General features: G+C 37.0%; 1 protein-coding gene across 1 annotated transcript in view; it reads left to right on the forward strand.

The window, feature by feature from the left end:
- The window catches only part of LOC149796020 (scavenger receptor cysteine-rich domain superfamily protein-like), a 101,524-nt gene that overhangs the window by 11,975 nt on the left and 65,206 nt on the right, over window positions 1–24,343 (forward strand). Inside the window, exons 6-8 of the mRNA XM_089963913.1 lie at window positions 12,152–12,324; window positions 17,402–17,549; window positions 22,034–22,197. Of these exons, the coding sequence (XP_089820039.1) occupies window positions 12,152–12,324; window positions 17,402–17,549; window positions 22,034–22,197 (485 nt within the window). The remainder of the gene's footprint in view (window positions 1–12,151; window positions 12,325–17,401; window positions 17,550–22,033; window positions 22,198–24,343) is intronic.

Raw genomic sequence — 24,343 nt, forward strand, 5'->3', positions numbered from 1 at the left:
ATGGGGTTTACTTATATGCAGAGAGTTTGGATTTCATAATGGATATATCATCTACATGGTTTATGATCATGTGATTCCAATGTCCAAATTGTTACTTGGAAAAATCACTCATTGATTGATTTTATTTGATGAACCTGTATCACTGGATATTGGGTTTCATACTTTGGTGTTATTCACTTTGATGTTATTCTGATTTACTTTGGAACATTTTGCAAACGAAACCAGAAAGATAATTTATTAGTTTTATAAGTTATTTCAGATGTAAGAATGAAATTGGAGCAAAAGTTATATTTTATTACATTTGTGATTTTGTCAGAATGGTTTAAAAAGGTATTGCAATGATAAATTGATGCAAACTGGTCATCAGAAGTTATGATTCGAAGAGTAGTATCAATATGAAGTTTGTGGATATTGCTTACTGGCAGAAGTCAAAGCCTTCTATATCTCATGACTTTACCCTTAAATCATACGTAAGTGTATAATTTAAGCAATCATGCCTGGCCATTGGTGAACCTATACACCGCAATGGTGAGCCTCAGGTGAAGTTACCAAACTAGGTAATTTTACTAATGAACATGCTAATAGTCTGGTCAATATACATTATTATTATTCATCGTGTTCAGTGCATGCCCAGCATACTAATAGCACCATCATCAGCAAGGTGCAGAGCATGCAGTCCACCGGGGAACATTTTTGTCAGTGGGTAATTGTTTACAATGTGTGACATGGTCGGCACAACTCCACAACTTCAGGAAGAGTTGAATGCACAACGCCGCTGTCCTGTTCAGCGTGGTCCACAGATTTTGTGGAAGGTTGAAGACAGGAGGGTACACAGATGGTTCAGCTACAAGGGAGTGGTTCACAACATCTGTTGAAGACCACTCATCACTCCATGCCGAAATAGCTGTCGTATCCTCCGACAACGGACCTAGCCAAATTGGATGTCTCGAAGCGAAGCGGGCTGCTTTATGTGAAGTGACGTCCACGTACAGTGTAAGTTTATCACTGGCATAGACCTTAGCCAGCAATTTTGTAGCTGCTTCCTGGCGACGGAGATGTGGAGGAGGAATGTTGCTGAGTACCGGCAGCCATGGTAAAGTAGGACGTATTGTTCCAGAGATAATGCGCATTGCTGTGTTGAGCTGGAGGTCAATTAATTCAGTATAGGACGATCGAGCCCAGAAAGGAGTGCAAAACTCGGTTGTCGAATAACAGAAAATCAGTGCTGATGCCTTGAGTGGCTGAGTACTAGCGCCCCAGGTTGGGCCAGCCAGTTTGCGGAGTAGGTTGTTTCGAATGCTCAGTTTTGCTCAGGTTTTGTTTTCAGGTGGATGTAGAATTTCAGTGATCTGCCAAAACTCATGCCAAGTGATGTTGGTATCGGGTAGTGTTTTTTGTGTTGCCCGTTGAGGGGGATACAAAGCTCACGGTTCGCATTTGCATTGCTAAGGTGGAAGACGCTGGAGACTTTGATGTGCTCAGCTGTAGGTGCCATATCTTGAATACGTCCGTCATTTCCTCCAGGTCTTTGTTCAGTACCTCCTCAAGCTCAATAAATGAGCGACTTTGGTTCATGCGAACAATGTCATCTACGTAAATAAATGTGAGCATTGAACCGATTTGGCGAAAGTATATACCCCTGTGATAGTCTATTAGTCCGACGTCTCCACGAGCTGCAGTTCTCTCGGATGTGCACTCTGAAGCGCCTGGCGATAGCCAGTTCGATAGCCTCAACTATACAGCGGAGGCATTACTCTGGAAATTGTTAACAACAGCCCTGCATGCCAGACCGTGTCATATGCCGCTGTTAAATCAAGGAAAACAGCTCCAGTTTTAAGGTTCCTCTGTTAACCGTTTTTAACAAACGTAGTGAGGACAAGAACTTGATCACAAGTGCTGTGACCATGCCTGAGCGTGACTTCTCAAGAGTTATGATGTTCTCCAAGTCCGGACCGATCCTCTGGAGAATCAGGCACTTCAGTACCTTAACACAGACTGAAGGCAAGGAGATAGGCGGATAGCTCATTGCATTATTAGGATATTTTCCAGGCTGTGGGATCGCAATAATCTTTTCCTGGCGCCACAAAGTCGACATGTTGTTTTCCCTAACAGCCCGAGTGTATAAGCAACGAGCTATACCTCTGCCTTCTGGTCAAGATACTTCGGGAACTCAAGCAGGATACTGTCATATCCGGCTGCTTTGCCTGATTTGATGCTGCAAATCACCTTTTCAAGTTCTGCTGGTGTAAATGCCTTTCGAGTATTTTGATCGAGTTCATCTTCCGATAGCAGTATGGTTGCCACTTGTCTCGTACTTAACGTCGGTGCTATTTGCCCAGGGGTGCTTTTTCCACATTTAGTAAATGGCCAACAACAGCATTTGGTTTGACAACAGGGTGGACTAAAACTGATGGCTGATGAGCCGTGCCAAGTCGGCGAATCAAGCTTCAGCATTTCCGGCTGGAGCGCGTAAAGTTGAGTGACCAAAGATCTGCTATGTCTGGGTCTCAAGATATTTCTTACTCCTTGAGAAGGGCCTTACACTCTTCATCCAAACAAGGTGTACACACTGGACGAATGAGTGGCTGCCTTGAATTTGGCTCTTTGGAAGCTGTGATTAGCTTCCTTAATTGGGATGCAGAGAGATGGTATAGTGACTATGCTTCCTACAATATGTCACTGTACTTAGTCCAGTCTGCTTTGCGGAAGTCCAACACCGCTGTGGAGAGAATTGTATGGGCGGTAGCTGAAGTTCAATATGGATAAGTATTGGTCTGTGCTGACTGTGAGGGAAGTCGTCTATAACTGTTTGGCTTGCTGGCTGAGGATGGTCCAAGCGAAGCCAATAAAGGTTCGGTGAGTAGTTATTTTGCCATCTTGCAGAGTGAAAAATCTCACATTGCTTGGAGTTGTGGGTCAGAAGGAGGTCATTGTTCATTGCCCACTCTACCAAGTGTTCCCCGTCTTCTTCGGGGAGCGAGTAGCCCTAGACGGGGGGCGGGGGTTGTGACTATTGAAGTTGCCAGTATAGACGGCTGGATGTTCTAGAGTTGGAAGAATATTGTTGTCCCAGTGCGCATTTTAGACACTAGCAATCTTGAACCCTCCAACCCTGTTCACATTGCAGTATCTGGTGGAGGAAACTGGAGAGGCGACGGTAATGTCTGCGTGTGCAAACGTTGCACTGCATGTATTTGGAGTCTGGAGTTGATGAGATGAGGTCAAAGCCTCCAATGGACCTGCTACCTGGTCTGCTACGTGAGTCTCCTGCAGACAGATTATGTAAACATTATAACGTGGGCTTTAGTGTTGATGATGGTTCGTTTTTCTGCAGAGAGACCCTCGATGTTAAGTTGTAAAACTCGTAAGGCCGGTCCAATGACTGGAAAGCCAGAGGACTCTGGCACGTCGATGGTTGCTCTTGGTAGTGGCAGGTAACCGGGACTTACTGCTGAATTCGGTTTGCAAGTTGGGTCCTTTGTTTCCCCAGCCTCGAGCGTAGTCATGGCTGAGTACTGACAGGGAGCGCAACGTGAATTCGGATCCATGCTCCCCATTAGTTAACTGTTACTCTGTTTTCACTGTCTGTAAATCAATACCTGTTTTTAGTCACTGACGTCTCAGTTCAGGTTCTGTGTATGAAGTCGTCAACGGTTTTTCATTTCTTCCAAAAGGTTCTCAAATCCGCCATACCGTTTATTTTATCCTCGTTAGGCATCGAGTACAGCTTGGCAATATTATTACGACTTTTTGTGCTTCAGCAAGCAGTTCATAGTCAAGTATTCCCTATTGCAATCTTATTAAAATTATTTTACCAGCATCGCCGCCGACACCGGGTAAAATCTATATGGTCCTGACATCAATTCCGATTGGTGTTGCTCTGATAATTGATGTGGCTGTGATTCCCGCTATATCATAGCCAACAGTTGTTGCTGCATCAATTCCACAATTGCATCGTCGACAAGACCTACACGTTTGTATGCCATACGCAGCGGGGTTCTCTTAGTGATTTGATCACATAGCAGTTATTCCGCTTCGATTATATGTTCACATCGGTAACGTAGAGTCTATCATAGTTCTTCCATTAATAATGTAATCGTGCAGTATAATTGCTAGACAAGCATACACCGTACAGACTCAGAACATGCAGGCGCAACATGCATACACACTTCTAACCAGTTCTTCTTTTCAGTTCCGCAACTGTCATTCAAGGAAAGAAAATTTCGGCCTAAGGAATATTTAAGTTTCCGACGAATGTACGTTCTGTTGATTTACACCACGTTCATAAAGATGCAAACCAATCACGCCTTTGACGGGTGTCTGAAACGATCGTTCTCGTCTTTTCTAAATTATCTTACCCGAACCAGTGCGTTCACTGTGAATAGCAGTAGGGATTGGTATCTTCTTTGTTGAGTCTATTTTAGTTTGACATGATTAACGGGGAATGCAAACAGGGTGGATTTGTCGGTGATCTCGATTTGTCAGCGATCACTATCTGCGTGTATTCATGATTGGTTGTGCATTCTGTGACAGGGAGTTTTCACGTGCTATCAATGCTGTTAATTGATTCCATCCACTATAACAACCGGTTATGATAAATGAAAAGGATCCTGACTCGCATGTCTCTCAGATGTTATATTTAGGTTTATCAAAGCCATTAACGTTCGTAAAAGTAATTCGAAAATTTGTTATTTTTAATTCAAGGTTTCCCTCTCCATTACTGGTCAGGAGTTTCTCGAATAATGTAAATCAAGTTACTACGGGTGGTAACAAAGGTACCACAGCAATCTTTTTATTCACATATTGCTTCATAGCAACATCATAATCGATGGGTTCTTGCATCAGTTGAATTCGGTTTATGTTTATAATAATGTCACCGCTCATTTTATTATCGGATAGTTTTACAGTCAGTATTGCATTCACATCGACATAATCTTGGTTAGCCTCAATTAACACACCAGTTTTTCATGACCACGATTTCATTGATTTATACCAGATTCTTTGCAAATGCGCCTCTCAGTTTCAAAACACCTTTCAAATCGTGTTGATGCCGCGCTTAGGCGAATATATACACGTTCACTATTACTATGAACACGGCTATTGCAAGTATATCCAGGTAAAAAAATGTGTTGGACCTGTTGCTAAATTGTTGGCGAAACATAAGGTGCTCATTTGTGTTGGACATGTTAATATGCATCGTGATCAAACATTTAGAACGATTTAACTGCACGCTTGCCGAAATATTATTTACACATCAATACGTAAAATATTTTTTAATGAGTCCTCAGGATACCGATCAATCGAGCGTGTAACACGACGTCATCAGCCATACACGCATTAAAATAATGAAATCACATGCATATTTGGATTAAGACCCGCTGCTGAGATTTTGCAAAGGCTGAGACTGTTACATACACAATGATTTCACAACCACCACCGTTATACCCTTCCGGAAACAATTGTATTCGGTTTACTAACCTTATATGGTCCATTTATGTATTTATAATTTCAAACCGGATTGGTTTCCCAGGACAAGCAAGTCCTTATCATTGGGCTTCTGCAAATCGCTCTGCGGTCCAACCACTAAGCTGGGCACTTGTTCGAGAAGGATTGCAAGTTATTCCAAAACTACCATCAAGACCTCTTCTAATGCATTAATCCGTAATTAATCAATGCGCAATTTGACGACCGAAAATATAAATCGTAAGTTGATTGACAATGCACGATGTCCGTCCGCAGAAGGCGTGATTCACTCGGGTAATTTCCTTTCTGCCAAATGGAGACAAAATCACCTGTGTGCAACAATCCAAGACCACGCGATGTTCCGTTGAGCGCCATCGATAGAACTGGAAGTTCCTATCAGAATCGAGTACATTTTAGGTCGCAGTCCCACATATACTTCGACAGGCTTGCCAGTATATTTGTCTTTGAAATTTCAAGCAACTTTGCTAGCGATTAGAAAGAGTGAATGACCTTTTGGATGCTCACTAGTATCAAATTCGTTAACAAAATTTGGTTCACCCATATACCATCGCTTGTGATGTGCATCAAGACCAAGTCCGTGTTTGTGTGTTGCATTTCGTTGCTGACGCCATACCGGGTTTGATCTTGCAGTAAATCTCATACATGAGTACGTTAGTTAAGTCCAATACAGACCTGCCAACACAAATCGTCTTTGTCACGTTTAGCTTTGTTTTATTCGTGTCAATAGGCAACAAGTCCTCCGTCTAGAATTTTTAGTGACTGAAATCGGTTTAAATTGTCTTGTTCACAATCTTGAACAAGACCAACACGGACTTGTCTTTGAAGATTCTCCATAGTTTTCCCAAACACATAATTGTTCATCAGTTTGAAGAAGTCTGTCTCAAATTCATTCGTTGTCCTTTTGCACAAAAGATATTCATTTGCACATATGGCGCCATCCAGTCAAGCCGTGAAAATCAAAGTATGCGATGGACTTGGCTTACACACATTCCTAATCGCAAATGCAACTACAGATTTTGTACCGTGGATTATATAGTTGTTTCTAGTCCGTATATTTGGGCCAAGCTTGGTGCATTCAATACACTAGTGTATGTCTGGATTCGTCAACAATTGAACAATGTTACTTTACAACCCCCACTAACCACCACCAATGAAAATATAGCCAACAGATAGTCATAATGGTTGTGATGAAGATCGTCTAGATACATCGGATCAACTGCAAAGTGGTTTCCATGGTCTCAGTAGCTGTCAAAGTTATGTACGCTTTTATGATGCATATGTGCTCGAGATCAATCCATTCAAACCCACTAACAAGAATGAGATGCATCATGGCCGATACTTAGAGATTATTGGTATCGTAAAACACAATGCAGTAGTTAGGGAGAGTGAGGTAATGAACATCTGCGTTTGAGTTGCTTACACGAGCATATCGATGGCTCATCATTGATATACCTCGTGGGTTCCACTCTCACCAAGCAGACGTCGGTCAATATCAGTAAGTAGTACTAGTTCTACATTTGTCTTTGACAGCACTGAATCCCAAGCCATCCCCGGTGACGATAAGCATTGGCCAGGATCGAGCTTGTACTCAAGCTAAGTAGTATCACGAAATGTCTCAAGCACATCCGCGAGTAATAACACATCAGTGCGTAAATACAGATCATGATGGTGACTAAGATTCTGACAACCAAATTTGTAGATGACATTTTGCATGTCTGACGTCGCCGATGGAAATACCTTTGCGAGTAACGTATCATTTGTGATATGTATATCTATATTTTTTCACTCCTGGTACATGATTTTATTAAAGCTTTGTAATTTTTATTCATGGCTGTAAATTTCAGCGGTTATCTTTAGTTGATGGCTTATATACATACATATTGTCCATTCTAAGATACGGTTTTGTATATTTTATTTGCATATATTTTAGATTTTACAATTTTTCGTTATATTCTAATGTAATGTAACATTGTATTTTGGACTTAACCTTGTCAAAAATCAAGTTTATTTTGTACTTGACTTGAATTATTTTTTATTTTGTTATATTTTATTCTGTAAACAAATGATACATGGCTAACATATTCTCTTGTGCATGGATTTATCATCAGGATCATTATTAATAGAAGTGAATATGTTTATATGGGTCTGGGTCTAGGTTATTGGGATTCCCCTACAATTTACCTGGTGTTCCTGGCATTGTCCAGGTTATATATAATTTTAGCAACAGACTTTCTAATGATAACTAACATTTTATTTTGTAAACATTAAGAACTTTCTAAAAGGTTATTTTGGATTAGGTCTTTTTTTGAAAACGTTAATTGTAACCTGAGGTCAAGTAGACGTTTATATAACCTTGTCACCGGAAAGATTATTTATCCTTGCTTAATATCTAGCAGAATCAATTTCTATTTTTGTTTTGTTCCGTTTTCAATTGGGTCGGAATTTATTTCTTTAAATTATTGAATTTAGTTATTATTTTCTCTGGAAATACAGAGTGATCAAAAAGAATAATATTATTGGACAGAGACATTTACTGGGATTTATAGTGAATTTAAACCTGGAATTGTATATATGTGTTTCAACAGGTCATCGCAGACATATCAACACTTCAGCGTTGGACTTAATTTGGATTTCTACCAAAGTTTGTTCAGCTATTAAAAATGTTAGGACTTGTGACTGCAATTCTTGGATTTATTTGGTATTTAATTTGTAATACCTTACTGTTTTTCATGTTCACTATGTATTGTTTGTAAATAATAATAATAATAATAATAATAATAATAATAATAATAATAATAATGAGGAATTTGTATAGCGCCTAATCTTTAGAAGCTCTAAGCGCTTTACAACATAAGACAGCAACTATAACATAAAAAACATATAATGATATGATTATAAAATACAAACACAACGTAATTAGAAAAAAAAACATGCTGAAAATATTTAAGGTAGGAATCATTATTAGGTCTTTAAGTTTGTTCTGGCAGTCAAAATAGGTGAGTTTTACGAGCATTCTTGAATGGGATCACTGTCTTTGTGTTTAAGGTCATTGGGCAATTTGTTCCACGTTGCTGGACCCTGGTATGTAGTTGTCCATATTATTTCGTTTTCAAAGTGGGAATAATGAGTATACGATTGTCAGAAGAGGAGCGTAGGTATCGTTCTGGTGTCTACACATGGTTGAGGTCAGATATGTATGTTGGACTGGAGTCCGTCAGTGAAACGTAGCACAGAGAAATGTTGATGCAATCTGAGATTACTGTCCAGAGTAACACATAGGTTTTGTACTGATCGTGTGAATTTAAAGTTGGTGTTGCTGATATATTTTACTTAAAGTAAAGGATATGAATGAGAACATCTTTGTGTTATGATCAGAATGCCTCAGTTTTATCATCATTCATCTTCAGCTTGGTACATGTCATCCATGATTTCACATCAGAAATGCACCTCTCTACACCTTGGATGATATCATCAACTTCAGTTGGGTGGCTAGATTTGTATATTTGGGTGTCATCAGCGTACAATTGGTGAGACTCTGGATGATGATCTATGACACTTGAGAGCGGCTGAGTGTATAGAATGAAGAGAACAGGTCCAAGAAAAGACCCCTGTGGAACACCACAACATAGATCAAATGGGCTGGAGTGTATTCTATTTGCGAACACAATGTGTGTCATGTTGGCCAAATAGGACTTGAACCACAAAATAAATTATTTGATGGATTTTAGAAAGCTTGTTGCTTTTCATTCTTGTCCGTTGACTTATTTTAAAAATCATAGACTCGCAACAATATTAAAGAACGCAAAATTGCTTACGTATGTCTTGGTAATTGCCAATAATACAATTACTGGTTAAAAATATTTATAAGATGTGGCATTTTTTCCACTGGATAGATCGGTCAGTTGGTATATTAGAAGATTTAGATTAATTCCTATTGGATGATTTAGGTCACTTGAACAGATATTTCGAAATATGTATTGAGAAGTAACATCTGTCTCGTGGGGCATGTGTGCATATGATCGTAATTGACGGTGTACATACGGGGAGAACTGAGCAATCAAATTTCATTCCTATTTTGGAGTCATTCTTGTTTCTTGTGTTCCTTTTGTAACATCAAGTCTGTGGACTTGTTTTATGTTGTACTTATATAGTTTTTGATATGAAAAGCATGTATTTGGATTGTTCAGAGGAAATAGAAAGTGCTAAAAAAATTTACTGTAATATTATTTTGTAACTATTGAGATTTATTTAACGGAGTTCTGGGCAACGCCATTCTTTGCGGACCAGTAAATTTTCGGTTCTGAAGTTTATACGGAATTATGCATTCTTTTGGATTCGCTCCTTCGGCCTAACTGGTTCTAGCATTCCCCCCCCCCCCCCATGCGAGAGATCGCGGGTCCGAACCCTGGCAGAGTAATAAAAAAGGCTTATAAAAATTATACTAACAGCTGCCTCGCTCCGCGCTCATCTTTAAGAGTTAGTGTAAAAGCTGGTCGGCTGGTGTCAGGATAATGTGACTGGGTGTAACATGATGCTACATGTCTGCAGCATGATGGCCCAGTGCTAGACATCCTTTGCGTAAGAGTAAACCGAATGTTCCATCGTTGACACAATCGTGTCGACTAGTGATTTTGACTCAATCATAACAATAAGCTGCAAGGCTGTTCAGGAGTTAATTCCGGCTTGAAGTGAGAAACTGCAGCGATTCGATAAATTGCACATGCGCGAGCCTAAACGTCATGTATTTTTCCATTGTGTTTGGAATGTCACTTATTTGTGCATTGGAATATATTGCTACTGCTTGCATTGTTACATAGTCAGCATGCCCTAGAAGGTTTTGAAACACTATGGGAATTCACGTTTTGTTTAGATAAATTCGTAACTAATTGCAGATTGCATGTGTTTTGTGCAGCTCCTCGGTAAACACCACTGTTGTGGCAGTGATCACTAACTTTGGGAACGTTCACCTCCATCGCTACATGTCACAATAGCAATGAGTGAACACAGAAAACTCGCATGTGTCATTTGTAGACATAGTCATGTCTGAGGACGAAACAAGTGTATCTATGTTCCTGTGACATCAAACCAGTTTATAAATACTTCTACCTTGTCAAATCAATATAAAGAAAGATAAAGATAGAAAATATTCCGTGAAATCTATTCGCATACACAGAGAAGGGTATAATACAGTTTTAAAATATGGAGCAATTATCTTAGTCTTAGGCAGCTACATTAGTAAATTTCGGCATGGTACATTTAAATCACTTAAGGCTAACCTCAGGTGGAGACAAAGAACGTAAATTACACTCGCGTGTGATTTAAGGGTAAAGTGACGAAATCCAGAAGGCTCATAACGATACTACTAGAAGAGAAGAAGATAAATGCATTGAAACTTGCTTTTCTGATTTTACATTTTCACCAAAATAATAGAGCGTATATATAATGGTTCAAAACCCATTAAAAATATAACTTTTATTCCACTGGAGAAAAGAAAACAACAGACCAGACCAATTTATAGGTGTATCTTATCAACCTGAAGTTAGTATTGGAGGCGGTGGGTGGGGTGGGGTGGTGATTGAAACATTGCTACAAAGTAAATAATCTGTAATCTTTTGTAATCTAAATTAAACAAGATGAATGTTCTGCTCTATATACCAAGTGATTGGAAACACTGTAATTAATATTGATAATTACAGTGGGTTAATTAATACACTGGAAAACATTTTATGATTGCTATGGAAACAAGGAAAGCGATAGTTCATAAATCTGAGATAGATGTTTATAATTTCGATTAAAAATGTGATACTGCTTGTTTTGTTTTTAAAATTACTTTATACCGCTGTTTCATTATTCAACATATTATTTATAATGCATTTTTTAGCGTATTTTGTATTAATCCTTGTTAGTTGCTTCTCTCTTCTTAATGTGTTATTATTTTTAAAGTCACCGATTGAGTGGCGTAGCAACGCCCAAACAACCCCCGCAAGCAACGTTTTTGTATCGGGAGCGGGCCCCAGAATTAAGTATTGCGGACGGAATGTCTGATTTGCTTGCTGCGCCACTGCACACATTACAAATATATGTACAAATACTGAGTGACAAAGTACGCAAAGATAGAAATATGAAATAAAGCGATACACGCACGCACGCACAAGCACGCACAAGCTCATACACACCTACCTACCTACCTACCTACATACATACATACATACAGCTCTATGGTCTTATGAGTCCTCAATAATCCCAAAGCAGTAGCTTATCCAAAAAGTCAATGAATTTTATGCTATTGCAATGAATAATATAAATAAATTATTTCTCTCAAATTATATACGAACATAACTAAAAGTGATTCAATAGACTGATATTAAGACAGGAACGACGACTTTATTTGCAAAACCTTTTTATACAAAATTAACTTGACCTGCGACGCAATATATTTTCTTTAAAAACCCACTAACTCTTAGGCTAGGTTGCTTCCAGAACCTTTAAGTTTTGTAAGCAAGGTAAGATATTGAAATCAGAATCAAGTAATCGCCTTAAAAATATGACAGCAGTAATGTAAAACATCCATCCATCCATCAGTCCGTCGGTACGCGCATGGATACATACATACATACATACATACATAGTACTGACACAAGCTTTTCCAATTTGAATCTATTTTCAGACAAGTCACTGTGTATGGTGGTGGATATTTTGGGAAGGGCGATGGCTCAATAATGTTGGATGGCCTTCAATGCAATGGCCACGAGGCATCATTATTACAGTGTGGGCGTGGACATTCCACCATTCCAACCAACACTTGTTACCACAGCCAGGATGTGGGAGTGTCTTGTAATAGTAAGTTTGTGTGTGCACATCTTTGAATCAATCACAACAGTTGATAAATCGCCCATATTTACTCACCTTCCAGTAGTAAAGTAATGTTTATCTATTTGAAATATAGAGAGACCGCTGGCCAGTCTTAATACCGGCTACTTGGTAATCATTACGCAATGCTACCTGAATATAGTTAAAATTGTCTTTCCTGGTAGTGTCATTATACGGGCTACAGACTGGTTCCTGAACCCTAAACCTCTTCTATATACCCCGTGACTCTTCCCTAATGAAGCTTTTTGCTCACGCCTGCGTACCTGATTTCAACCTGCTTGGCCCACCCACCTCATACCCGCTAGCGAAATTTCCGCGAGGAATCCCAGTGTGCTCGCAAGCCAATCGATGTACAGATGTAACTGCTTTTTGTGCCACACATCAATATAGATCTCAGGTCTGTATACTGAACTGCGGCAGAGAGCTGCAGTATACAATCTCTTGTAAAAGACAATAATTTAAGTAAAAAATGGATTATTCTGTGGTGTCTATTGCTCTCGGAGCGGAATCAAGCATTATTGATGTAAGCATGAAATTGTGTAATCTAACGTGAATATTCTTCTTAAAGCGGAATCAAGCATTATTGACGTAAGCAAGAAATTGTGTAATCTAGCGCGAATATCATGCTTAAAACTGAATTCAGTATTTCTTGTCTTATACAAGAGACATTGAATCAAGTATTTCTTGTCTTATACAAGAGACATTGAATCCAGTATTCTTGTCTTATACAAGAGACATTGAATCAAGTATTTCTTTTCTTATACAAGAGACATTGAATCAAGTTTTCCTGTCTTATACAAGAGACATTGAGTCAAGTATTTCTTGTCTTATACAAGAGACTTTTAATCAAGTTTTCCTGTCTTATACAAGAGACACTGAATCAAGTATTTCTTGTCTTATACAAGAGATATTGAATCAAGTATTTCTTGTCTTATACAAGAGACATTGAATCAAGTATTTCTTGTCTTATACAAGAGACACTGAATCAAGAATTTCTTGTCTTATACAAGAGACATTGAATCCAGTATTTCTTGTCTTATACAAGAGACAATGAATCAAGTATTTCTTGTCTTATACAAGAGACATTGAATCCAGTATTTCTTGTCTTATACAAGAGACATTGAATCAAGTATTTCTTGTCTTATACAAGAGACATTAAATCCAGTATTTCTTGTCTTATACAAGAGACATTGAATCAAGTATTTCTTGTCTTATACAAGAGACATTGAATCAAGTTTTCCTGTCTTATACAAGAGACACTGAATCAAGTATTTCTTGTCTTATACAAGAGATATTGAATCCAGTATTTCTTGTCTTATACAAGAGACATTGAATCAAGTATTTCTTGTCTTATACAAGAGACATTGAATCAAGAATTTCTTGTCTTATACAAGAGACATTGAATCAAGTATTTTTTTGTCTTATACAAGAGACATTGAATCAAGTATTTTTTGTCTTATACAAGAGACATTGAATCAAGTATTTCCTGTCTTATGCAAGAGACATTGAATCAAGTATTCCTGTCTTACGCAAGAGACACTGAATCAAGTATTCTTGTCTTATAAAAGAGACACTGAATCAATTATTCCTGTTTTATACAAGAGATATTGAATCAAGTATTCCTGTCTTATACAAGAGACATTCAAACTGACTACAGTCTTATACAAGAGACATTGAATCAAGTATTTCTTGTCTTATACAAAAGACATTGTATCAAGTATTTCTTGTCTTATACAAGAGACATTGAATCAAGAATTTCTTGTCTTATACAAGAGACATTGAATCAAGTATTTTTTGTCTTATACAAGAGACATTGAATCAAGTATTTCCTGTCTTATGCAAGAGACATTGAATCAAGTATTCCTGTCCTATGCAAGAGACACTGAATCAAGTATTCTTGCCTTATACAAGAGACACTGAATCAATTATTCCTGTTTTATACAAGAGACATTGAATCAAGTATTCCTATCTTATACAAGAGACATTGAATCAAGTATTCCTGTCTTATACAAGAGACATTCAAACTGACTACAGTCTTATACAAGAGACATTGAATCAAGTATTTCTTGTCTTATACAAAAGACATTGTATCAAGTATTTCTTGTCTTATACAAGAGACATTGAATCAAGTATTCCTGTCTTATACAAGAGACATTGAATCAATTATTCCTGTCTTATACAAGAGACATTGAATCAAGTATTTCTTGTCTTATACAAGAGACATTGAATTAAGTATTCCTGTCTTATACAAGAGACATTCAATCTGACTACAGTCTTATACAAGAGACATTGATTCAAGTATTCCTGTCTTATACAAGAGACATTCAAACTGACAACAGTCGAAGTGAAGAAGATTCAGATTATCTTTGGTGGAAGTGCTAGTTGAAAATTTGTGATACATTCAGATTTACTAGACCAAGATAAACGTGCTATAAAACGAGACATGTATCGAAATTAATAGTGACCAAATGGTAATTTTAAATGGCTTGGCTTTTTACATTGACAAATAACAGATAGTGTATCACTTTGTTTTTGTTTTTAACCAGTGACGCTATGTTTATATATTAGTGGTTTTGTCTGACATCATGAACGTTTTTAGTGACCTAATTCGTTAGCGGGTCATTCCACAATCGAGACATATCAGATTCAAATCACAGTGGCGGAAAATAAAAAAATGTCTTTATAATTGAGGTAACTTTGAACTCAGGTTGGGTTTGTACAGGAAAATGAAAATCAAATCTGATGATGTACTTTTCAGTGCTAATTAATACTACGATTCAAGCAAAATTCTTTGAGAAGTAGTTTCATCTGAAATAATTTTTGCACCTCCTATGGTGTAATGCTACTCTGGGACTCATCTGGCTTGCAATTTCAAATCATCTTAATTTATATTGGCAAGTATATATATGTTTATTGTAAGAAACTGGTGTGTGCACCACTTTAAGACAGCAGTGTCCCTATAACCTCAATTAGATACGGATCGACAAGCAAATCCTGTGTAATATTATATTAAACAATAACAGCATGTCTGTATACAATGTTGAAATCTTCGCCGAAGGATCCATGAGGGTAGCTCATGGGGTAATTGAATTACCCGAGCAGAGGTGTGTTTGTAACATCATAGCAAAGCTTAAATGACTATTTCACCTAAATGCATCATACTAATTTGTAATAGAGGCTCAGGAACAAGAACGAAGGAGACTTGGCGAGGCATATAAGACAAGCGTGAAAAGTCATTGAATGATATTGTTCAACATAAGTATACGTTATGCGAACCCACCTATGACAACACCGAACAGACCAGTGACGATGACAGGAAATACAACGGCTATACCCACACTGTATGGTGTTCAATTTATAAGTATGTCAGATGTGACTTCTCTCATAAATTTCATCAACCAGACATGCATCGAGAAACAAAATCAGTAGAAGAGGATAGTTAACAAAGCTATTCACGAAAATGGAGGACTCATCAAAAAAAGAACAAGAATTAATTACGATTTCTCTCAATTTAGATTTCTTCATAAAGAAATCCATCCCTTTATTATTTTTCTACTACAATGAACAATTATGAGCCTAAACTACTTAAGTTGATAAGTTGATATTGTCTCTGTGGTTTCTAAAACCAAATCGCTGTGTTAGTTATTAGTTATTAGTCTTTGAGTTTTGATACTGAAACGAATAATTATGAGTCTAAACTACTTAAGTTGATATCGTCTCTGTGGTTCCTAAAACCAAATCACCGTGTCTCTGTCTGTCAAAAAAGCGGCCAACAGTATATAGACCTATATTTACATGTTCTGACATCCTGATTTTATACGAGGCAGGTGGCCAATGATTTTCATTGGTACATATAAGATTTGCTTGGCCTAGCCCTCCAAAAGGATCTCGGCCAACGCAGAATAAATTCCAGCTGCTTTGCCCCGACTGTTCACTGCATGGAACTCATCGTCACAGAGTTAGCATTACTTCATTCCAGTTCGCTGTCCTAACATCGAAAATATATATGTAGTTATCTTAATTTTTAGTTATCTTAATATTAACACTCACCTCCTTATGGACTTTGTAGTCTGAAATAAAGATTTCCTATCTTATCTTCTTATCTTATCTTCTTATCTTATTTCATCAACGAAGACATTTTCTAGTATAGGTCACGGTCTAAATCTAGTTAACCTAACACTAGGTACTTCGAAATTATGGGCACCACTTTCTGGATATTGTAATGCTTTGCACATGTATTCCAGGAAAAACACATCTACATATGAACGTAACTACGTAAATGTATATAGTCCTTGTTCATATACATGTTGTGTTGGCTTTGTCTTTGCATTTCTATATATCTTATTTAGATTTACTTCATAATTCTCCAATTGTTGCCTAGATACGAAATTTAAAATCCATTTTACTATGCAATCATTAAAACAAACATGTACATATTTGTAAATTTGCATGTGATTTATATGTTCTTTTATCGTATTTTCATGCATGAATCTGTAAATATCCTTAAAGACAAATAAAGATGAATGAATGAATGACATCGCACTAGCCAGTAATTGGGTAATAATGTAATAAATCATGCGGACAAGTCATAAAATGAGATTGTGCCTTTTGTGTACAAAATATCTATCAACGTTCACGCCAAGCTCTCTAGGTTTACAAAGGCTTCTCCACTCCAGTGACACGTGCAATATTTTTACCTTGCAACATTTGCACTGGAACCGTTTTTAATAACTCTTTAAATGTAGTTTTTGGTGATGCTATTGTTCAAGGCAATGAGCTAAGTCAAACACGTTGGGTGCTTTGAATCAAGGAAGGACATATGGACATCATTAAATTTGCCATGACACAAAACACGCCATGTTACAAAGACGAAGCTGTGGTTGATTCGGCGGCCTCCAAAGGTCACTCCCTAGATGAACAGTGTAAAAAAATTCAACAAAGAAAGAGGATTTTTTTACATACATACATACATACATACATCTGCTCTGACACTGCTAATAAGATAAGAAAAAGAACAAACAGATAATAGTGATAATTTCTATTTAAGACCACACACCTGTGCGACTCGTGGATGGTGCCATTCCCTCTGAGGGCCGGGTTGAGTTACAACACAATGGTATCTGGGGAAGTATTTGCTCCTCTGGATTTGACATGAATGATGCCAATGTCATCTGCAGAATGCTTGGCTTCCCGGGGTAAATAGCAAGTACTCACTCGATATTCTTTATCGTTTCATCATCAGTAGGTCATAATCCATTTTTTTTTCTTCAAAGTTAGAGGATCAGCAGGTGAAGTTGAAGTATTAGCATGTATGCATGCAATAGCACTTTAACATAACGTCAGTAAAAGAACGATTATATGGTGCCAATTAAAGTTTTACGAAAAGTACTACTAGTAACAGAAGTAATTGTTATCGTTTTGTTGCTACTAATGATAATGATGGTGATAATGATGGTGATGATGATGGTGATAATGATGGTGATGATGATGGTTTTGTGGCGGCTTATTAAGAATTTAGTGTAATTCATACCATAAAATATTTACACGATTACCGTTAGGAAAGTTTGTCATGGTATAGGACACGCTTTAATACAATGGAAGCTAAGAAACAATAATATGACTGGAAAATGTGACATTAATAATTAGCGACTTATGAAACACAAAAACATAGTTGTAATAAACATGAACATACCGGTTGTAAAAATTACTTTTTTATTTTCGCTGTACATTGTTCTTGATGTTGAAAAGTCTATGGTATTCTCGACACACACAAATGATCTGTAACTTGAATTTTAGTAGTTTAGAGCGAGTTCAGTAGTGTTGCTTTTATAACGTTACGCATACTCTGTATTGAATCTACTCCGGCTCATGATGTTTGGTATCGCTTCTGTTTGCATGCGTTATCGTATGGATTTTGAGAGTAAAGCAAGAATTGTACGATAACATCATCCCAAGTCACAATTATGCGGAATACTTCGGGTTTTTTTTTTTACTTATGGCTTTATTTGATAGCCAATCGCAACAGCCGATTGAAGTCGTTCAGACAAGGAAACCAGCCTAGGTAAATATCTGATATTTCTGCGTCTTGGCGTTAGGTCATTTTCTTTAAAGTGTACTAAAGAACTGAGCAAATTACTTACTTCAGCTGGTTCTCTTGTCTCAGCCGCTTTGGTTTTTTCACACACCAATTGATGTTGACGCTAGTGATGAAATGCCCAAAGTGATTCTAATGGCAGCTGTCGTTGGTTACTTTGAATTTTTTAAAGTCGTAACAGTGTATGCAAACCTGGCGACTGTATGCGCATCTCTAATGTTAAACATTCAATTTTAAAATAGTACTACATTTACTACGCGTAAATAAACCTATAAATATCCGGAATTCAACTTCCAGTATTTTGATATGCAGCGCCATACCGCCCACCCCCACCTCGACGAACACTCTTTTGAATCCACTCTGTCTTCTTCCCGTATTTGTTGTTGCGTTGTTTTTGTTTAAATATTTTAAACTTAAAAGTACCCTCGGTTGCATAACTGAACCGGCATTTATCGTTAATGCATGGAAACCGATGAAAGTCAACGTTTAAATAATGTCAAAAGATATACTTAAATAAATACAAGTTTTAATATGGGGTCAAAACATGCAGAACTACATCTCCTAGCCATGGTTTTGTGGTTAATATTCGAAAATAGCAGAGACAATAACCCTTAACATACGTAGGTAAAGTAAATTTCACAGAGGGTGCATACAGCTACGATATCGAACCTATGACAGAACGCTATTGGGACAAGGAAATGTTTTTTAGATTATCAGAAAAGACAAGTGCCAATAGAGAAAAAAGAGATAATAGTTGAAAATGAAACCTGCGGAGTAACTTACTCTGTTATCTGAGATTATTTAAAATAATGCAGGTTGCAAACGCGTGGCGTACAGATTAAAACAACCAATACTTAAATGAGTAAAACTGCACGGAAGCTATGCAGGCAAGTTTGGTTTAAATACATAAGACATTATAACTGCTTCTCATAATGTCAAACTGGCACATGTAAAATAGATTATGTTTAGGAAAAGCTAGATGGAACTCAAGGGCGTTAATTTGGAAACTTCCTGCATTTTGACATAGCAAAGGATTTTGTGGGGATTGTTCACAATGTAGAAAGGGTACAATATTTGCATATTGAACATTTCATTTAAGTATGAAATATTTTGTGACGTGCACAATATGTAGATAAAAAATCATGTTTCTGATATTGCACTGCTTACATTTGTAATTACTTAGCACTAAAATGTCCAGTTTTCATGACTCCGTTATCGTGCATTTCTACCAAATCTTTGATAATCCTTTAATAAACGCTTGGATGGTTTGGTTATCCGGATCCACCTGACGTTCAAATATGAATTTAGTTTTTGTTTGATATTAACCGAGGTCACAGTGCAACACAGCAGACATTTAAACAAAAATAGCAATTAGAATTTGATAGTGATAACTCCAGATCAATGCCTCTTGATTCCCGTATACCACTGGGGATTGTGCTCGGGATCACATTATTTTTAAGCTATATAAATAATGCCCCCTTCCTGTTAAATCATACGTTTATCTTTTCGAAGATGATTGTCTGATGTATAAGAAATACAGACTGGTCCTACAAAATGGCTAATAGAAAAGTCCTCGAATACTTGGCCAAAAACTGAGTAATCAGCCCATTACTAAAAGATTCAATGCTTACGTAACAAGTCATCTAACCTCTATTGCAATGGGGGTTCAAACTCATCAAAATCTTCAAGAGAACCCTCAACTTGGCCTAATACTGTCACCGAACTTGAAATTGGGTTCGCACAACACCAAAAACACCAAAATACGAAACAGCTAATACCGCATAGTTTTCTCAAACAGAAACACGAAATATCAACCTCTAAATTGGCATGCCTGGTATTGTCTGGATAGTACTAGAATACGGTCGATTGTTTTGGGGTTCATGCTATACCAATGATGTAACGACAAGAAAAGGTGCAGCGAATTGTTTATCTAGGATATTTCAGAACCTAGAACTATCCTCTTTACATACTATATGCCACGTACACTACCTTGTATTTCACTAGAAGTTGGCTGAGAGACTTGTACCGGACAACAAATATAGAGATTTTCTTAAACGTTTAAAGGAAAAACGTATATTTGACCCAAACAATTCAAATATTGTGTAAACATGAGCAGTCGGCAATAACAGAGCATATTATATAGAATAATGTAATACTGTCCAGTTTCGGAAATTTTTCTTTGCTTGAACAACAATAGATTGGAACAATCTCGAGGAAAAAATGGTACTTGCGGAAACAATTTTCTGGTAACAGCTGAACACCAATCAGATTTGACCACTATGTTAGTCTCCTTTTGAGTTGTTATTAAAGTCCGTTTTGTGTTAAATGTTGACAAATGAGTTAAATAACAATTTCAGGACTATATCTGGTGGTTTAAGTTCTAATATTTCTATATATTAAGTATCCTTAAAAACTTTTGGAAAATCAAGACCATGTGCTTTTATAAGATTCTATGAGAATTCAACTTGAGGTGGCAGCAGCGTTTCAAGAGAAACAAGTGTGTCACCTATGGGAGGTGGGAGGTCTGTTTTTAACTGGTGTTGCAGAAGGCGTGAAAAGAAAATGTTCTCGCTGACGTACAATGGAACTAACATATTAGTAGCAAAGAATGAAACCAGCGGGCGCATGTAGTTGTAGGGGTCCCCCTGGTTACCCTGGATAAAATTACATGTATTTAAAGCAACCTAATATAGGTCAGAACCGTCTGATACTTTGCATAATACAGCTATAATAATTATACACATACAAAAGACAGTTTAAGGACTGCTTTAAATATGTATTTGTAGTTATATAAGGACCCACCTATCTTAAGTGCCCCGCTTCCCCTGAATAAAATCTTATTCCGGCTTCGAAGAAGCTCTGGCCAAGCCTTTTATAGCTAGAATTAAAAATGAGAATCAACTAATTACCCCCTTTCCACAAACTAGGTAAATCTTAAAAAAGCGTGAAGAAAAATAACTAATATGTCCCTTTCCATTAAAAATTGACGCAACTGCACACTCGCTGACTCTAAATCAATAGTTTAACCGTACATATCGGTTTTGCCAAACCGTACACTGAAACGTTTAATAGATGTTTTAAAAAAATGTAAACAATCAAACAACTTGTATTCATCATGAGGAAACGAATACGAAATTGTATGAGAGTGATCAAATTTTATACAAATTACTGTTATATGGCGTATCAAACGAACTGAACTATAGAATTTATCGATAAAAAGCCAAAATAATATGTTAGATGCGAAAAGCCACATTAAATTTTTAGGAAAAAAGGAGAAGCGTTTGCAACTTACCGCGTAGCATAAAAACTGTTCAGCAACATAAATCCTCGTGCAGTTTTGAACTATATTAAAGTGTTGTGACCTATAGATATGTACTGTCAACAGGTCACAGGAAATACTATTTACCAAGCTACAAGTCTTAACTCGTACAGCTAGAAAACGGGAGAGATGCGGAATCGGAATAATGTGTGTATATGTATATATATATATATATATATATATATATATATATATATATATATATATATATATATATATATATTATCCAGTGATTGGTTTTATGGAGTAATTTTATTCTATTTTAGAGCAATCAATACGAGATTGCAAGGCTACTACGGCCAAGGTTCTGGACCAGTGTGGTTAGATAGTGTAAGATGTACAGGAAACGAATCAGATATTTCGATGTGTTCTCTTCCTGGATGGGGAAATGGCACATGCCAGCATGGTGGCGATGCTGGCGTGCAATGTTGTAAGCTAAACCTTATTCATTCATCCATTCATTCATTTGTTTATTCAATAACTCGTTTTAAGAAGACAAGTTGCAATATCAACGTAAACCTATTTTGAACATTCTAATGGCATGCTGTAATCGAATAACGATAGGGATATGTCTTTTTTATGTAATGGTTCATCTATGTTCACAAACGATGATGTAGGTACTAAAGTACATAAAGACTTTTATTTTTATCTATGTCATATTATTTATGTAATACTGTTAGTATTGTTTTAATACTTTATGTTATGAAGAAACAAACAATTGGAATAAATTAAACAAGTCTGAAAACCGTACATAAATGACATCTCCTTCTTGGTGATCATTAATATTGTACATAAAAATGTCACGTTGAATGGATCAATATATACATGATAGAGATTATATCACTAATGCCTTTTTGAAAATTTATATACATTTATTTTACAATAATCGTATCCAAACAACCATTTGTATATGCTGCTTGAGTACATTTATTTTTGTGTTTATAATGAAAAACCTATTTTTGTAGGTATCTGGTATCTAATTTATCTTCGTAGTAATAAAAATGTCATGATATAATAACAATATCATCCACGCATTGTTGTGTGTTATACTAACGATATCATATACACTTTGTTGTGTGTTATAATAACGATAAAGAGCACGTTTTGTTGTGTTATATAACGATATCATACATGTCTTGTTGTGTGTTATAATAGCGATATCAGACACGCTTTCTTGTGTGTCATAATAGCGATGTCTTATGCGTCTTGTTGAATGTAAAAATTGCGATATGATAGACGCCTTGGTATGTGTTATAATAGCGATGGCATAAATGCCATGTGTATTATAATAACGATATCATACCAGCCTTGTTGTGTCGTATAATAACGATATCATACACGTCTAGAATGTTATAATAACGATATCATTTACGCTTTGTTGTGTGCTATAATAACGATGTCATAAACGCTTGGTTGTGTGTTTAATATCATACACACTTTGTTGTGCGTTATAAAAGAGGCATCATATACGCTTTGTTGTGTGTTATAATAATGATATCATAAACGCTTTGTGTGTTATAATAATGATATCATACACGCTTTATTGTTTATTATAATAATATCATACACGCTTTGTTGTGCGTTATATTAGTGGCATCATGTACGCTTTTTTGTGTCATGATAACAATATGATGAACGCCTTGCTACGTGTCATAATAAAAGTATAATACACGCCTTGGTCACTTTTTACTCCAAATTCACAAACTTATCCTCTTCTTTGCAATGGTTTTCCTCTCCGTCTGCAGTCCAGACTGGTCTGCCTTAGAACTCATGCCAAAAAGTCTACAATCCGGACAAACAAACCGGTGACGAGAACAAGCGTATTTTTGGTGTAAAAAAAGGTCGGGTCTCAAAAATTACTTTTCTCCCTCTGATTTTCGCAAAGCATTTAGAAAATCCAGATTATTTGGTATCATTGTAGAGCTTTATCTGTCTACATTTCTGTCAGACTACCTACTTTTGTGTGTTTCAAATGACCTTGCGGCTACAGAAATTGGAAACAGGGTACAACCTCACGACGTATATTTACTTCACTAGGGGTGAATGAGTTATGCTTAATGTACCACTCTTGGCCATGACTACCGATCTTGGTCATTACACCATATCTTTTGGCCATGACTTCCAATCGGGGTCATTACACCATATGTTTTGGCCATGACTTCCAATCGGGGTCATTACACCGTATGTTTTGGCCATGACTTCCAATCGGGGTCATTACACCGTATGTTTTGGCCATGACTTCCAATCTTGGTCATTACACCGTATGTTTTGGCCATGACTTCCAATCTTGGTCATTACACTGTATGTTTTGGCCATGACTACCGATCTTGGTCATTACACCATATGTTTTGGCCATGACTTCCAATCGGGGTCATTACACCATATGTTTTGGCCATGACTTCCAATCGGGGTCATTACACCATATGTTTTGGCCATGACTTCCAATCGGGGTCATTACACTGTATGTTTTGGCCATGACTACCGATCTTGGTCATTACACCATATGTTTTGGCCATGACTTCCAATCGGGGTCATTACACCATATGTTTTGGCCATGACTTCCAATCGGGGTCATT

This window comes from Sinohyriopsis cumingii, chromosome 7 (assembly GCF_028554795.1).
Source record: "Sinohyriopsis cumingii isolate HCF-2022 chromosome 7, ASM2855479v2, whole genome shotgun sequence".
NCBI lineage: Eukaryota > Metazoa > Mollusca > Bivalvia > Unionida > Unionidae > Sinohyriopsis > Sinohyriopsis cumingii.